This window comes from Cnephaeus nilssonii (genome assembly GCF_951640355.1).
Source record: "Cnephaeus nilssonii genome assembly, chromosome: 10".
NCBI lineage: Eukaryota > Metazoa > Chordata > Mammalia > Chiroptera > Vespertilionidae > Cnephaeus > Cnephaeus nilssonii.
Genome location: NC_137081.1, coordinates 59939044 through 59958159, shown reverse-complemented (window position 1 = coordinate 59958159; position 19116 = coordinate 59939044). Strand labels below are relative to the sequence as shown.

General features: G+C 39.8%; 1 protein-coding gene across 4 annotated transcripts in view; it reads left to right on the top strand.

Moving 5' to 3' along the window:
- The window catches only part of GALNT13 (polypeptide N-acetylgalactosaminyltransferase 13), a 504499-nt gene that overhangs the window by 61675 nt on the left and 423708 nt on the right, over positions 1-19116 (top strand). For all 4 annotated transcript variants that reach the window (XM_079782941.1, XM_079782940.1, XM_079782939.1 and 1 more), the window contains exon 3: positions 13712-13957. In XM_079782941.1, the coding sequence (XP_079639067.1) occupies positions 13816-13957 (142 nt within the window). In that variant the 5' untranslated portion in view covers positions 13712-13815. The remainder of the gene's footprint in view (positions 1-13711; positions 13958-19116) is intronic.

The following is a 19116-nucleotide window of genomic DNA, read 5'->3' as shown; positions in this document are numbered from 1 at the left end:
ATGTCAGTAGAACTGGTATCATCTTGAGGGCTCTCTCTGTGGCGTACAGGTGGCATCTTCTCTGTCTTTCCTCTCTATGTGTCTGTAACCTGATCCCCTCTTCTTACAAGGACTCCAGTCATATTGGATGGAGGCCCACCTATATGATCTCATTTTACCTTTATTGCCTCTTTTTTTTTTTGAAAAAAATAAATTTGCTTTTTTATAGCTTGGGTTTATTTATTTATTTTTCTTTATTGATTAAGGTATTACATATGGGTCTTTATCGCCCCATTTCCCCCTCTCCCCCCCCCCCACTTATGCCCTCACCCCCCTGGTGTCTGTGTCCATTGGTTAGGCTTATATGCATGCATATAAGTCCTTTGGTTGATCTCTCCCCCTTACCCCCACCCTCCCCTACCTTCGCTCTGAGGTTTGACGGTCTGATCTATGCTTCTCTGTCTCTAGATCTGTTTTTGTTCATCAGTTTATGTTGTTCATTATATTCCATAAATGAGTGAGATCATGTGATATTTATTTTTCTCTGACTGGCTTATTTCCCTTAGCATAATGCTCTCCAGTTCCATCATTGCCTCTTTAAAGGCCTACCTCCAAATATTGTATAGTTACATTCTAAAATACTGGGGATTAGAACCTTACATATAAATTTTTTTAGGAGGGCACAATTTAGCCCATAACTACTAGTACAGGAGTTTTAAAACTTCAATGTATTAGAGTGGGAAAGGGCATATGTAAGAGATGTGAAATTTTGTTCTCATATAGCTTACTATTTAAGAGGGACAAGCAAACAAATATACAGGCCAATTAACATTTTAAATATACTAGATGGATATATGCAAAGAAGAAAAATAAAGTGAGATAAGGAAATAGAGAGTGCATTGTTATTTTATACTAGATGCCCGGTGCACAAAATTCGTGCACTTGCGGGGGGTCCCTCAGCCCGGTCTGTGCCCTCTCGCAGTCCAGGAGCCCTCGGGGGATGTCTGACTGACGTCTTAGGCCCACTAAGCTGTCAGTCAGACATCCTTAGAATTGCCACAGAGGCGGAAGAGTTGCTCCCACCACTGCTGATATGCTCGCCAGCCGTGAGCCCGGCTTCTGGCTGAGCGGCGCTCCCCCTGTGGGAGCACACTGACTACCACCAGGGGGCAGCTCCTGCATTGAGTGTCTGCCCCCTGGTGGTCAGTGCGCATCATAGTGACAGGTCATTCCACCATTCGGTCATTTGCATCTTAGCCTTTTATTCTATAGGATACGCTGTAGATGAGGCCCCTTAGAACCATAAGAAATGCAACAAATTCACTGTTAACTCATTCTCGAATTGCCCCCACTTGAAATCAAATTGCCTCCCTGTGGGGCGTGTGCTGCATCTTGGGAACCACTGGGCTTGATACTTTCCCTCTCTGAGCTTCATTTCTGAATACATATGCATATACCATGGGAATTGTAATCTCTTCTCCACTTACCTCACTGGGTTGTCATGAGGAGGTTCTGAGATAATAAACCTAGAAATGTTTCATCAAGTAAGTGATGTCTAAATGGGAAGGGATTGTTATTTTTCAGCCCACGGGTACCCTCACAGGTAGCAGGTGCTGATTAGGGGAGGAGGGCATGATTGTTTCCTGGGACTGTAGCTATTGAAGCTTTGCAGAGGGTTCCACAGCCTTGGGAGGGGTGGGCTCTGGCTAGCAGCCCTGTAGCGGTGGTCATCCCTGGAGGCGCTAGCCAGGGGGACATTACGGGGGCGGTGAGGCCAAAGGGGGAGTAACTGTCAAACCTCCCCATTTGGTGCCATTCTTTAAATTGTATGTGGCTGTTTCACAGCTGTATGTGCTCAGGGTGGGGCTCCAATCTCCTGGAGTGGGGTGGAGGCCAGGGAGGTGGAGGGGCGAGCGGGGCCGGGCCAGGCCAGAGCCAGGTGGGCTAGGAGGGTGGGTTTAGCCGCGGCCCCCGAAGAGGTTCAGTGTGCTTGTGCTGACAGACACATGATGGTGGACAGTGCGGAACTAAAGATCAAGGGCAGCTTGAATTTACTTCTAATATTTGGCTGTGGAGACTGCACCGCTGCTGTCGGGGGGAATGGGTCTGACCCTGGGGGGCTGCTTGGGCCTGCCCCCACTCAGGTCTGGAGTTGTAGGGAGGAGAGGCGTGCCTGGCCCCAGCAGAGGGGGTCCGGCAGCGGCGGGCCACAGGCCCCGGTTGCCTCGGGACCCGGGTGCCTCAGGGGCTCTGACCAGTCATCTCCGGTGTGCTATTATTGTGGGCGCCCAGGTAGGGGTGGCGGGGGAAGAGATTGGGAGTTGGAGGTGCAGGCTATGGCTACCCCCAAGGCTGGGTCTTCTCCCTGCCCAGTTAGCCTCCCTGTCCTCCCGGGGGTGCGAGGGCTGTGGTAGGGTGTCCGTGCAGGGGGATTAGAAGAGCTCCCCGTGGCCACTTCTTCTTCCTTCTTTGCAGTCCAGGATTCTGTCAGGCACTCTCCTCAGACCCCTGGGAACTTGGCTCTGGTCGTCCCATCCCTCCATGGCTCCCTGCCGCCCCTGCCCCACTTGGCTCTCCCCGGCCACCTGCCTGTCAGGAGGCTGCCAGGCTGCCCTGCTGTAGGCACATTGACACAGGTAGGAGGGGTCGAGTTGCAGGGCAGAATGACAGGACCTGCTGGTCCCACACCCACATGTGGCAGATAAAAATCAGGATGGATATCTTGGCTGTGGAGGTTTCTCTGAGGAGTGAGGGGTCCCTGATCCACACCAAGCCCAGTGCTGGGGGTTCCAGTGCCAGGAAGAGAATTCCTCACAACTTTTGGCTATAAAAACCAGTGGGTGTTGTGGTTGAGTGACATGAAGGCTGCTGGAGTCCCAGGCAGTTCCTCTTAAAGGGCCCATGCAGAGACTTACTCAGATTCTCTCCCTCTGAGCTATAGTGCTGGGGCATCAGCTTGAAAGGAACCTGGGACATTTGGGGAGGAACTAATTTGTCTGGAATCATGGCAAGAGCTGGAGGGGCAGCTTTCTTCCAGACAGAAGGGCTGGCAGAGGCTAGTGTTTCTCTGCTAGGCCCTCCACATCATAGAGCCAGCAAACAGGCACCATATCTGAGTCTCCATCAACCTGGCTCAGACTTTTTGCCCCACCCTGGTGATTCCATGACACCCCACTCCTCTGAACTTGCAGGCTCATCCAAGCTATTTCCAGTGGCTTTTCTATACAATTGTCCTCTCTTGCCTCATGCTTTGGACTTTCATAAAATCTCTCAAACAATCATCAGCTGGTGTCAGCGTGCCCTGTATAACTCTCAGTAAGTGACCCCAGGCCTGACACTAGCAGCAGCCTTCCTTGGTTTACAGCATTGCATCTCCTGGGTATCTACAAGGTCAACACAAGTAGCAACCATCTACAGATTGCTTTGTAGATCATGCTGGGTGGTCCTGGGCAGGACTCAGACAGAGGCTGACTTTATACCTTATGGGAGGCCCCAGAGCCAGTGCACCTGGTGGTCAGCAACTTAGACCCACACCAGTTTACAACATTACCACCTCCACAAGTGACACATTCAAGGGGCGGACTCAGTGAGCACCAAAACCCCACCAAAGCAAATTTTGCTCCATAGTGTCAGCTTTTACACAGCAGCTCTTTCAAAACTGATTGGCCTGGGGATCAGTTCCTCCCAGTGATGACAACAGCCATCAAGGATCAACTATAATAGGACAGTGCACACAGCTCAAACAGTGGCACACCTGGAATGCCCAGCTCAGATGACTGGGAAGGCTGAACTACTGGGCCCTACAGGATACTTACTACACAAGGACACTCTACAAAGTTCAGGAGACATAACAGATCTACCTAATACATAGAAACAAACACAAGGTAACAGCCAAAATGTGGAGACACAGAAACATGCCACAAATGAGAGAACAGGAGAAATCTCCAGAAAATGAACTAAATAAAATGGAAGCAAGACAACTAGCAGATACAGAGTTCAAACAATGGTTATAAGGATGCTCAATGAATTTAGTGAGAACTTCAAGGAACTTAATGAGAAGATCAAAGACATAAAGAAACCAGTCAGAATAAAGGATATACTCACTGAAATGAAGAATAATTTACAGGGATCAACAGTAGAGTAGAGGACGCTGAGATTCAACTCAAGAATTTGGAAAATAAAGAAGCAAAAAATACCCAATCAGAACAGCAAAAAGAAAAAAGAATCCAAAAATAAGAAGATAGTGTAAGGAGCCTCTGGGACAACTTCAAAGGTACCAACATTCACATTATGGGGTTGCCAGAAGGAGAGGAGAGGAAGCAAGAAAATTAAAACCTATTTGAAAAAATAATGACAGAAAACTTCCTTTACCTGGTGAAAGAAATAGACATACAACTCCAGGAAGCCCAGAGAGTTCCAAATAAGATGAATCCAAAGAGACCTATGCCACGACACATCATAATTAAAATGCCAAAGGTTAAAGACAAAGAGAGAATCTTAAAAGCAGCAAGAGAATAGCAGTCACAAGGGAGTGCCCATATGACTGTCAGCTGAATTATCAGCAGAAACTATGCAGGCCAGAAGGGAGTGGCAAGAAATATTCAAAGTGATGAAAAGCAAGGACCTACAACCAAGATTACTCTACCCAGCAAAACTATCTTTGAGAATTGAAGGTCAGATAAAGAGCTTCCCAGACAAAGAAAAGCTAAAGAAATTCATCACCACCAAACCAGTATTACATGAAATGTTAAAGTGTCTTCTTTAAGAAAAAGAAGAAAAAAAAAGATAAAATCAATGAACAATAAATCCTCATTGTTTTTTCTTGTTCTTTTGATGATGTTCAAGATGATAACAATATTACCATTACTACTAATAATGGGTACTGTATAGTGAGCCCCTCTTATGAGTCAGACACTGTTATAAGAGCTTTACATGTATTAATCAGCTTAATACTCATCATAACCTTATAAGGTAGCTATTATTCATATTTTGTGAATAGTAAAAGGGAGGCCTGGATCATTTAAATAACTTGAATTAAACCATATAATTAGTGAGTGTTGGGACCCAGATTCAAATCATGGCATTGTAACTCTGAAATATATATTTCTAAATTTTAAGCTAGGTTGCTTTCTAATAGTCAAATCTTACAAATATTTAAATCTTCCTTGGTTTAAATGCAAATGAAGGCCTATATAACTTTCTTGCTCCCATTCCATCTTTTTTTCCATGAAAGGAGTTTATTTTACTTTACCTTTGTCTGCTTCTATGTCTCTCATTATATCTTTCAGTGTGGTGTAGTTTTGGACCCTTTAGTTTAGGCTGAGGGTATAATCCTGAAGTTCACCTTCATTTTAGATCTTCCTTCATACAAAGATCAGTCTTCCTGTCAATAAGACCTGTAGCTAATTCAGTGTATTTGTTCAGTGCTTGCTCACCTGATTTATCGGTCCATAAACCAAATTCCGCAAAATAACCCAGTCACCAATTCACAGAAGCTCCTGCATAGCCAACTTTTAAAGTGTGGTGGGTGCCTAAAACTTCTGGGAACATTAACATCAGTCTTTAGCTACCTTCCAGGATCCTTTGGCAGCCTCAATACAGCCTCTTAAAATAGACTGAATAAATTTGCACCTATTATTCAATTTTCTACAAAAGAAAGTATATGACTACAGATAAAAACAAGTTTAACATTAACTAAACTAGACTCCTCGGATAAGGGATAACTTCTAATTAAAAACAAAAACAAAAATGTCTTTATTTTTATTTTAATAACATAGTTACCAAACTTCTAAACTTTATTCAGATTTTACTTTTTTTTTTTATAAGCGAAGTCCATTTTGATAAAGATAGGGAAAATGGTATATATTTTCAAACAGAAATCGTGTAATATCTCACAGAATATCCGGCTGATACTATTATTTAGTGGGCAGGAAGAAAAGAAAAGGCAATTTTGACTGGGAAGATGGTACTTGATAGTTTCCTAACTCTTGAATTTTTTCTACCTAGAGAAATATTTTTAAAGGGAAATAACTGTGCTAAGAAGATTTTGAAACAATTAGAAAAAGTGTTGTAATTTTGGATAGGAGAGCCAGTAGTTTTTATGCAAAGTTGGTCATGCTCCACATGGGCTTGGCAAGCCCGGGATATTGCAGGACTTGGACTTGGTTTGAGAGACAGAACAGTGTTTGCAAATAAGTAGGGGCTTGCTGAATGAAAAACATAATACAGATGCTGATTCTCTTAAATAAACCTGGGCCACCAACTGTGCTTATGTTGGGGAGTGTTACTGTGTATATTGTACCATCCTTCTGCCCAACCAGTTCTGTTTTCATGCGAAGGGTATTGAAACAATATCCAAGATTACTCTTTTACAAGTGCCAGTAGATATCATTTGTGAATGATAACATGTAGTATAATTTCAAGGTACAGGTAGAATTAAAACCTTCCAATATATAAGAAAAGACAATTTCATAAATAAAAATTTAAACAGCAACTTACTTTTATCCCATAAAATACTAATGTTAGACTTTTCTCGTATTAATGTCTTGATGTATAGTTCTAGCAGGTTATGGAATTAGAATAACTTGAATAATTCTTGAAATGGTAATAAGATGTGATTTTCGCTTTTTATTATAGCGAAAGTTAAAATTAAATTCTCAATAACTTCTACTGTTAGGCTTTTAGGAAATGACTTATCTTAGACATTTTAATATTTAATATTAAGTGATTTCAGATTTTTCTATTATAATAATATTCTTCCTTTCTTTTAAAAATGTCCACATTCTTTATTCTGCTTAAAGCACAATATTTTGTGAAATGGGTAGGATAGAATATATCCATATATATAAAAGGCTAAGTGCCATCCATCCGACCGGTATCTATGATGTGCACTGACTACCAGGGGGCAGATGCTCAATGCAGGAGCTGCTGTGATGTGCACTAGCCATTTAAAAATAAATAGCGTCACGGATCTGGTGCCGACAAACCAACACTCGGCTTCCCCCAAGTGGGACACAGGCCCTGCCACCACTCGGGAGCGACATCCCACCAAATTACAGCTGATACTGCCAAGACCCCATGGCGCAAAATGTGGCCCACAGCCCAGCCCAGCCGAGCCAGGAAACGGTGGCTGTGGGCGCTGGGTAATGATGCCATGTAGCAACGCTTGGCTTCCTCTCCCTAGTGACTAGCCTCCTTGGAGTTTCTTCAGCCCAGGAACATGACTTGCTTTATAGCCAGGTGCAAACATTTTACACTGTAACCAAATGTCTGTGAAGCATTTTCCCATGCCTCATCTCATTTGATCCTCATAAAAGTCCTGGAGTAGGTAGATAGGAGAATCCTATTTTCTCATTAGCAAGACAATGGAGATTTAGAAAGTTTAGAAACTTGACCCAACTGAAAAGAAATAAGAAATGGTGGAACTTGAAAATGACTTCAGGATTTCTCGCTGCACAGAATATAGTCAAACACTGCTGCAGTTAAATATTTTACCCTTTGTTCTCCCTGCATGATCTACAGTAATATCTGCTTCCTGTTGATATTTACTGCTGTGTTGCTGACAATTACTTGAAAGAGAAGTTGGGGTGCTTCACTGGGCTGGAAAAAGTTTAGCTACATCAGAAAGCAGGTCTAATTAAGCAAGTTTATCTATAAAAAGGCTAAATTGACCCACACATGCATGATACATATAAAGCTCTTGCTGGCGCCAATTGCACGCATGTTTCAATCTGTCATTGTCGATCATAAATTTGGTTGACACTTCTATTATAGAGAAAGAGCGAATAGCGATATTAAAATATTTCTTCTAATTAATTTCCTTTCAATGTGCATGAATTTGTGCACTGGGACACACATATTATAAATAGAGAAAATGATGCCCTAACTGGTTTGGCTCAGTGGATAGAGCATCAGCCTGCAGACTCAAGGGTCCCACATTCGATTCCGGTCAAGGACATGTACCTTGGTTGCAGGCACATACCCAGTGGGGAGTGTGCAGGAGGCAGCTGATCGATGTTTCTCTCTCATCGATGTTTCTAACTCTCTGTCCCTCTCCTTTCCTCTCTGTAAAAAATCAATAAAATATATTTTTTAAAATAAAATAAATAGAGAAAATGAAAAACAGAGAGGCAAAATGCCTACCTAAAGTCATCGTTTTATGTTTTTTTTCTTTTTTTTTTGTTTTGGTTTGGCTGTTTTTGTTTGTTTTGTTTTGTTTTACTATTGTGGTACTGCCTTTACTTTATACAGGGATGTAATTATTTTTAAAATAGATTTTCATATTTTGAGAGAAGCCAAGTTTTAAATAACAAATTATTGAGCCCATAAAATTAGGTTTTAAAACATTTGGCATGATTTCATCAACAAATAAATTTCAAGGAACAAGATAAAAAGAAATGGAGTGTGAACGTATATATTAAAAGAGTCTTAAGAGACCTATCAACCAACCATAATATATTTAATAGAAACCTGATTCAAACCAACTAAAGGTTAAAAATTAAATTATGAGATAATCGGATCCACAGTTAAAAACTAAGTGGATCTTGAATGACATTAAAAAATTACTTTTGACTGATTTGACTTTGGGTGGTAGGCACACAATGCAATACAGATCATGTATCATAGAAATGTACACTTAAAACCTATATGATTTTAATGACTAATGTTACCCCAATAAATTTAATACAAAAAAGTAATAAAATAAAGTGAAAAAAATTACTGTTTGATTTTTTTTTAGGTGTGGTAGTGGTATTTTGGTTATATTTTTAATTCTGTATCTTTTAGAGTTTTACACAAAATATTAACAGATGATATGATGTAATGTCTGAGATTTTCTTCAAAACGATCCTGGGTGTATATAGGAAATGAATGGTTGTTATAGAGTAAAATATATTGGTCATATGTTGGCAGGTTTTGAAGCTAGGTGGTGAGTATATAAGTATTTATAATATTATCCTCTTTATTTTTGTGTATATTTCAAATTTTCCTTAATTAAAAGTTTTTTTCTTAAGTCATGCTGGTAAAACTATAGAGGAAATGTTGAAAACATTCTATTTTTCACCTTTTAAGAAGAAAGTGGCATGAAATGAAATGCTGTCATACTTTGTTCCCTAAATGCTTTAATTGATGAGTTTTATTTAAATATTTTTGCTATGTACTAGTATATTACTGAATTCCCAGTTGGCTAAGTCAACATATTAAATGGTGAGATCATGATCTTGCCAATATTTTAAAACTTTACTGATTTTATTGATTATATGTTTCTCATAGACATAGTATTTAGTTTGACAAGTTATAGAACTCCAGTCCTATATAATAAAAGGCTAATAGGAAAATTTACTGAACGCTGGAACAACTGGTCACTATGACATGCACTGATCACCAGGGAGAAGACACTCAATGCTGGAGCTGCCCCCTGGTGGTCAGTGCGCTCCCACAGGGGAAGCACAGCTCAGCCAGAAGCCAGGCTCACAGCTGGCGAGTGTAGTGGTGGTGGCGGGAGCCTCTCTTGCCTCTGCAGCTGCGCTAAGGTCCTCTGACTGTTGGACATCCCCCGAGGGCTCCCGGACTGCGAGATGGGGCAGGCTGGGCTGAGGGACACCCCTTTCTCTCCCCCCCCCCCATGCACAAATTTTGTGAACCAGGCTTCTAGTAACATAACAAAAATGTAGGTTCCTTTGTATATATTAATCTCTTTTGAGTATGTACCTTATTGGTGATTTTGAACATGAACTTTTATAACTGACTGTCATAGTGTCAAATGTTGATTTGGTCAAAAATGTTGCTTCTGACTGGTTCAAGCAAAACACTTCCCAAAGTGCAGCAGCAACAGCACAATCTGTCATATTTGCAATGAGGAAAAATTGGCAAGGATTACAAAAGTTACTTAAGAAAGAACTTCACAAGGAAATGAAGCACAAAAGGAAATGCCACATAAGTGGGATGTAGGGCAAATTCCTGAGGAGATCACAGAGAAATAGCAGAAGCTTGTAGGAGCTGGGTCAAAAAAACTCAGTAAGAAACAGGATGCCACATTTGTGGCCTCACCATTTATTTCTCCAAGTTTACTGTTAATTCCAACATCGATCAAACTCATTACTTTGTCAGTTTCTTCCCATTCTGAAGTGAATGATGGTGATCTTTCAGAATTCCCTTTGGAATTGTGTTACGCAGTTGAAGAACCACTCTAGTTAACCCTTGGATGTTTTCTCATTTGAAGGATAGGCGATGAGATCAGAATCTGGTTTAGACACATTTTTGATAAATGCATGTCAATCAGGGATTTTGGCAGTGACATTCTCCCCAGGGTTCAGGCTCTCTCCACAAATCCCCCATGTTCATAATCCAGTAGTCTCCGTTCCGGGATCCACTCCTACTTGTTCTTGTCCCAACAATGGTATGGTTTTTGACTTGTTTGTTCTTTTTTTGTGAAAAATTATTCTACTGACCATTGTGGGTTTAATTTTCTTTACCAAAGGTTCTGAGTTATTTTCTATTGGAGACTAATTGAGAGCCAATGGACTCTTTGCCAAAGTGACTTCATCTTGTCCTTCATGTTCATCTCTTTTCCCTTAGAAATTAAATGGATTTTCAGGGGACTCACAGGCTGGAGAGCATCCAAGGAGAAGGCCTGCAAATTGCTCAGGATCATATTCTTTTCAGAGATCACTGTCCTCTTGTTGAAAAAGGTTATCTGTATGGTTAGTTCCCTCACTGTTGACTTATGTGGTTCCCACAGAAGCGGTGGGTGGTCTAACAGGAGGCTGGAAGGAAAGCTTGCACACTCTGGAGATGTGTTAATTTAGAAATATTCCTGGTTGTGACTCATTCGATGAAAAGTCCAGAGGGGACATAATAGATGTTTGTTGCTGAGGTTGGGTTGAATAACTTTTACACTATTTTTGAGGGCAGTGTCGGAGGGGATAGAGGAGAGCAGTCAGGTGTTGGGCCTGTGGAGCTGTTTCTATGGTTACTCACTCCTGGAGCAGTAATTGCTCTGTCAGAGGCGTTATCAGTTCCCGGGAAAGGAGCTCTTGCAATTTCTAAGGAGCAAGTTTTCTTTGTAGCTGCTGTGTCCATGAGATCCCACAGAAAGTTCTTGTTTCCTGAAGGAAATGTATCCAGAGAAGCAGATAGTACAGTTTATATAGTGTCATTCATCTTCGTTGGCTAGGACCCAGTTCTACATGTTGAAAGTTCAGTGATTCCCATGGGGCTGGTTCCTTCAGGAGGTCCTAGAGAAGAATCCATTCCTGTTTTTCAGCCAACTCCATCCCTAATCCTTGGTTCAGGTTGCATCACTTCAACCTCTGCTTACATCATCATGTATCCTTCTCTCTAAAGTCATCTTTGCACTTTATGACATAGCTAAGAATGGTGTTGTTTATGTCTCTTTTATCCATCTTTATAATAAAGGATTTTATATAATACACTAGAGGCCTGATGCACGAAATTCGTGCAGGAGTAGGCCTTCCTTCTTCTGGCTGCTGACACCAGCTTCCCTCTGGCACCCGGGATCCGGGTTTCCCCCTCCCCCTGCCCCACCGGGCCGCCGGCAGACACCTGGGACCCAGGCTTCCCTTGCAACCCCAGCTTTGTCCGGAATGTCATCCTGAAGGACGTCTGATCCAATTAGCATATTACGCTTTTATTATTATTGATAGAAACTTTATTATAGGATCTTTTATTTTAAGGTATTCCTTATAAATCTGGGAATGTGCATTTGGTAACCATCAGTCTTATATATACTTTTTTTCTAGGACTTCTTTTCTGCAAAAAATTGAAGGGACCTCCTCCACCAAAGGAAGACAGAAAATTCGACAGCTTGAGTTGTTTCACATTCATATTCAGTAAAGCATACACATAGGAAATATATAGAGAAGAATCTTTCTCTTATCAGGTTTAGAGGCTCAGTTCCAATGGTTAGCTGTAATCTTTACAGAACAATAAAGTAAAAGTGAAATAAATAATTAGCATGGAATTTTTTTGAGAAAAATAACAAGCAGACAATAAACTCTAAATATCATGTATTTCTTAAATTTGTACAGTTTGCTTCTTTTTTTGAAAAACTATGCTGAATAAATGTATGTTTTATATAAATATTGAAAGTAGACCTTTTGGTATAATAATTTTCTAAACTGTCACTTTATATAAATTTTGAATTTGTTACAATCTGGTTAGTTTGTAACAGGGGCAACAGCATTTGTTGCTTTTGATACAAAGGCAGCTGCCTTTAACTTAAAGAGCTTCTGCCTCAGCAATTTGCACTTTGATGTTTTAATTTTGGGACAAATGTTTATGAAATATTCTGAATGCCTTTGTATTTAATGGCTCTTCTTCCCAAATGTCTGTGAAAACTATGTTATTGATTCACATCAATAAATTTATACTTCAGTTGATATTGTTTTAAATGTAGCAAATGATATGAGAATATATATTGTAAAGATACAATCAACCAGGTCCTTACTGTCTTATGCAGTATAAATAGAACAGATGTATATGGTATTAACCCTACACTGTTGTTGAATATCTCTCAATAATTGTGCACAGTTCTTTGCTCTGCCTTTTAGAATTCTTACTCTGGTTATTCTAAGTCACTCTATACTAATATGTTGTTTCTCCTCTGGTAGTATTTTTTGAATGTATACTGTCTATTCTAAAATAAACATTTGTTGTGGATACTTTCCATGCAGACCAGATGGGGTTTTTAAGGCTTAATAATTGATGGCTTCATGTAATTGCCCTTTCTGAGAATTTGAGAATTTTTGTCCCCATATGTTAATGTATCTGCAAGATGGTTTACAAGCATTATCATACTTATTCCTTATTGCAGATCTTTAGGTTTGGCATTGTTATTCTCATTTCATAAATGAAAAACAAAACAAAACGAAACATAAAAAGGCTTCCACAAATATGAAGTTAGTAGACACAAGCCTATTCTATATAATAAAAGGCTAATGTGCAAATTGACCAAACGGTGGAACGACTGGTCTGTATGATGTGCACTGACCACCAGGGGGCAGATGCTCAATGCAGGAGCTGCCCCCTGGTGATCAGTGCACTCCCATAGGAGGAGTGCCACTCAGGAGAAGCCCTGAGCTGGGCTAACGGTTGGCGAGCGCAGCGGTGGTGGCAGGAGCCTCTTCCACCTCTGCGCCAATGCTAAGGATATCCAACTGCTGGCTTAGGGCCTAAGCCGTCAGTTGGACATCCCCCGAGGGCTCCTGGACTGCGAGAGAGCACAAGCCAGGCTGAGGGACCCCCCCTCCCACGTGCACGAATTTCATGCACTGGGCCTCTAGTTTGTGTATAAAGACCAACTCTTAGCCTCTACAATATATAGTATCCCAGGTGATTCCTATTTCAGTGGCATTGGCTCCTTCAAAGTGCTGAAGCAGGGTAAGTTCAGAACTGCACTATTTGACAATCTGGTGCTCTACAGAATGTTATGATAGAAATTTGAGAAGAGAATACAACTTGATGAAATTGAATAGTTGTTCAGGGCCCAGCACAGTAATAGCATATCTAGGATTAGCTGTTCGAATTTTAGCTACCTGGCTTGCTTACAACTTTCATTTGTTTGGACTTTTAATTCTGAATTTGAAAGCCAAGTGCTGATATATATGAAAACATTAAGTAACTGATATATTTCATGTTATATCTCTATGCAAAACAAACTGTATGATAATACATTTTTCTTTTCTCTTTTTTCCTTTTATTTTTTTTAATGCAGTGGGATGCATTTTGCTTTTATGCTGGAGTTCACCCCTGTGGCTTGGATTTATCACAGTAGCATCTGTCTTCGGTCTGTTTGTTAACTAGAAATCAAGGCAAGCCATGAGGAGGTTTGTTTACTGCAAGGTGGTCCTTGCCACTTCGCTGATGTGGGTTCTGGTTGATGTCTTCTTACTCCTGTACTTCAGTGAATGTAACAAATGTGATGACAAGAAGGAGAGATCCCTTCTACCTGCTCTCAGGGGTAAGTGCTTAATGAAGTAAATGTTGCTTTTATAGAACTAGGGAATGGTAGTGACTCATGACAAAACATGAAACTTCAAAATAGGTTTTTTTAAAAAACAGCTTATTGAGTTAGAAGAACACTTTGGCAGAACTATTAATGTACATTTAACTGTGGTAAAGCTACTCTACTTTTCCTGGCCTCGGTTTCTTGTTGAAAGAAATGAGAAGAATGAAGTAACCTCTGAGGCACCTTCCAATTCTAATCATTTCTATGTTCTGGGGCTGTACAAAAAGAATAATTCAGCAAACATTCAACTTGGCCAGAATTTTAAATATAGGCTCCAGAAGCAAAAGCCCTTAGAAACCAAGCATTTAACATAAAGAAGGAAACCTATTAAAGTGAGACAGTGGGAACTGTAGCAAAATTGAACTGTACATGACACCCCTAAAGACATCCAAACATAATAAAACAAACAAACAAACAAACACTTTTTAAAAGAAAATACATTTTTGTGGTCAGGTCCAACCTGTTGGCCATCAGATTATTGTCCTACTAGAGGCAAATTGCACAGATTCCTGCATGTGGGGGGGGGGGGGGAACGTCCCTCAGCCTGGCCTGCACCCTCTCGCAATCCAGGACCCCTCAAGGGATATCTGACTGCCAGTTTAGGCCTGATCCCTGAACCGACAGTTGGACATCCCCCAAGGGATGTAGCAGTGTGTCAAGCTGCAGGCAGCCAGGGAGGAGCCCACGCTGGCGCCAGGCGCCACACTGTTCGCGCTCATCCCAGCCTGCTGTGCCTGCTGCCGCCTCTCAGTAGCGTTGCTGCAGAGTCAGGAGAGGCTCCTGCCGCCACAGCTGCACTCACCAGCTGTGAGCCCGGCTTCTGGCTGAGTAGTGCCCCCCTGTGGGAGTGCACTGACTACCAGGGGGCAGCTCCTGCATTGAGCGTCTGCCTCCTGGTGGTCAGTGTGCGTCATAGCAACTGGTCGACCGCTCGTTCTAGTCGTTTGGTTGTAATGGTCGCTTAGGCTTTTATATATATAGATATTAAGGGCAAATGATAAATTAAAGTATATGATAGTCACTTTAACTCAATATTTACCTCGTTTGGGACCAGTCTCAATGACTAGAGAAGAGTGAATTCCAAAGAAGCATAGTGATGTGTATAAATGGGGATTTATTGTGACATTATAGGCATTCATTTCCTCCAGTTATTTCAAATAATTTTCTCTGCTTTTTGTTGACTTATAGACCTATAAAGATATTCCTAGTAAATGAATGCTTCTAAAGTGTTTAAGGGTGCTTGAAATTAGTTTTATTCTCATTGAATCAAAACTTTTTTTCTTTGACGTCTACTTTACATTAATTCTGTTTAGCAAAACTTTTCTTCATAAATATGACAAAAGGTGAACTTTGAGTCCTATTTGAAATGTTTGTCCCTTTAGGAAGGTGAATATCAAGTAAGGCATTTATATTAATGCCTTACTTGATATTTGTATTTATTTAATGAATGTCATCAGCTTTCATTGTTATATATATATATATATATATATATATATATATATATATATATATATTTTAAAGATGAGAGGGACTTTACTTTTTAAAAATATATATTTTATTGATTTTTTTTACAGAGAGGAAGGGAGAGGGATAGAGAGCTAGAAACATCAATGATGAGAAACATCGACCAGCTGCCTCCTGCACACCCCCCACCGGGGATGTGCCCGCAACCAATGTACATGCCCTTGACCGGAATCGAACCTGGGACCTATCAGCCCACAGACTGACGCTCTATCCACTGAGCCAAACCGGTTTCGGCTGTTACAGATATTTTTGAAGTTATTTATTAATTAATTTTCTAATAAACAGAATTTCTTAGGTATTGTCTAGATGTATGAGGTTTCGGAAAACACAGAAGAGCATTTCCAAAAAATTAACTTTTGTCAAAAGTATTTAGGACATCCTGAGTTTGCTTTAGATTGCAATAATGCCCTTGCTCAATTGGAGAAATTCTAATTATCTTCCTCTTTCCAAAATTAGTTTAACTTTCTCACTATAATTTTTGACTATTCAAAGGTTTGAGAAAAAGTACTTGAGAACTTACTGAGCCATTTAAGTATTTTAAATGCATCTTTTATACATTTATACTATAACTATTCAAAGTGGAGAACATAATGAGTCTATCAGATTTTGATAAATGAACATGGGTTTGATTTGCTGGTCTTTACTTAAAATCCTAGAACAAATCAGCCTTCTCTGCTTCTTTGTTTGAATCAGTTCAGTTGCTGCTGAAAGTGGAAATGTGTTTTGATGAATTATATCAGTTTGGAATGATCACTTTGTCATTTGCTGAAGGAGACATGTAGATTGGTCACAGAAAATGTTATAATCTGATTCAGCAAAATTATAATAGCCTTTCTACAAGTACCAAAAAAGTACAGTTTTGCTGATTTAAGTTCTTAATGCTCAGTCTTAAATCTAAAAATGTGAACTGTAATGATACAATGCAAAAATAGTAATTTGGTCTTGTACTTAAATTGTAAAATTAAGTTATATTCTCTTCATTTTTAAGAGTTGTTTAGTTGTATGTGATGCTTGTCTTGAATGTTTGGGAGTTTAGTTACATTTTCTATTTTTAGTTATTTTTTCAGAATGTCACTTCATTTAGGAATTTGTGCCATGTATTTAGAATATATTTTATTTACAGGCAGATGATGTTGTGCAAAGTTTACTTACCTGAAATTTTCATGTTCAAAATATGCTAAAACAGGCCTTTTTGACTTGAAAAAAGTTGATCTTTGGGGATCTGTGTGTCATTATCTATAATAATCTATAATAATAAAAAAGCATAATATGCTAATTAGACTGGATGTCCTTTCCGACGTCCTTCTGGACGAAGCCAGGGCTGTGAGGGAAGCACGGGTTCCGGGCGCCAGAGGGAAGCTGGTGCCGGCAGCCAGGGGAAGGAAGGCCTACTCTTGCAGGAATTTCATGCATCGGGCCTCTAGTTATTAAAATAAAGGGTTTGAGATGAGGTGGTTTCTAAGAGCCCTTCTAGTTCTAAACATTACATTTTAAACAATTTTTAAGTACCCAATATTAGCATACACTATGAATTAATTTTTGAGAAATGTTCATTTATTTATTAATCACTCGATTATTTAAGTGCCTATGAAGTTAACATGTTGCATACCTTAAACTTACATAATGTTATATATATATCAATTATATTTCAATTAAAAAAGAAAAGAACAAGAAAAAAAATCCTGAGCAAAACCATAAGGACATCTGAGCTCACAGGTGATGTAACCAGATTACCACAGGGTTAAAAGCCTACGCTTTGTTGCCCTGACTGGTTTGGCTTGGATAGAACATTGGCTTGCTGACTTAAGGGTCCCAGGTTTGATTCTGGTCAATGGCACATGCCCAGGTTGTGGGCTCAATCCCCAGTAGGGGGCATGCAGGAGGCAGCCGATTGATGATTCTCTCATTTTTGATGTTTCTATCTCTCCTTCTCTCTTCTTCTCTGAAATCAATAAAAATATATTTAAAAAAATTTTTTTAAAGCCTAGGCTCTGTTGAACAACCTGGTTCTTACTTCCTCCCCATTGAACTGGTTATGTGACATTTTGCAAATTCCTTAATAAAATGATATTGTTCTCACTTAAAATGAGAAACTGAGAGGCAGTAAATCCTGCTTTACATGGTCGCCTTGAGGTTTAAATGAGATGATGTACATAAACCCTTCAGGGGAGTATTGACCCACAGTAATTTTTGTATCAATATCTGCTAAATGTGGAGAAGAAGACTGAAAGGTCTGAATGAGGCTCCACCTGGCATTGCTGTCCAGGGTGAATAGGGTCCAGAGTAGGGGATGAGGAGGAGCAATTATTCTGGATGAGGCTCCAAAGGAGGAAGTAACTCCTTTAAAAATAATTTGTTAAGTGCCTACTATGTGTCTGTGGTAAATCCTGGAGATAAAAGGGAACTGAGGTCCCTACTAGTGTCTTGAAGCTTATAGTCAATAACAAAGTAAACATTTTTCTCCCATTCTTTGTCGCTCTCTCTTTGAAAAAGCTAATTTAGAAATTTTGACAAGCATAATGTGTATAATGAGTACTAAGATGACAAAGAGGGATGCTCTGAGTAGAGGAAAATATATCTAGGGTAGTAGATAAAACTTCATAGACTGTGGCATTTAAGTTTAGATTGAAAACGTTAAAGTGGGAAATAACTAGTTAAAGAAGAAAATGCTAAAATTTTTATGAAATGATAAAGGTTACTGAATACCCAGGATACTTCTTAAGGAGAAAAACATAGAGGTCTTATAAAATTAGAGTGATTAAGACGGTAGTATTGGTCCAAAAGGACACAAAGGGTAGGCAAATTGCCCAGTGGAGCAGAATAGAAGTAGACGTACACAGGAAGCACTGCACATCAATGGGGAAGAGAATGGCTGTTCAATAAGTGGAGCTGAAAATAAAATGGGAATCCATGTGGAAAACAGATGAAACTGAATGTCGACTTCATGTCACAAACCAATATAAACTTTGGATATATTAATGTCAAAACAAAACTAAAACTTTTAGCTGAAACATTTAGGCATCTACTAGATCTTGAATTAAGAAAAAAAAAATCTGGCCCTAGCTGGTTTGGCTCAGTGGATAAAGCATTAGCCTGCGTACTAAAGGGCCCCAGGTTTGATTCCTGTCAAGGGCACATGCCTAGGTTGTGAGCTCTATCCCCAGTAGGGGGCATGTAGGAGGCAGCCCATCAATGATTCTCATCATTGATGTTTCTATCTCTCCCTCTTCCTCTCTAAAATCAATAAAAATATTTTTTTTAAAAATTCTGAAACATTATACAAAAAAATTGATCAGAAATAGAATATAGATAAATTTGTATTAAAATTGAGAAGTTTGGTTAATTCAACTATAACTTAACAAAAGAGAAGTTACAAACATGCAACTAAGAGATTATTGTCAAATGCATAGAAAGAACTCCTATTATTAATACAATAAGCCAAATAATCCAATCGGAGAAAAATGGGCAATAGACGTGAAAGGGAACACATCTAGCAAAAAAAACTTGTGAAGAAACATACAACTTCAGTTTTGATCAGGGAAATCCCGACCAAGGCTACAATGACCTATTTATATCCATTCATTTGG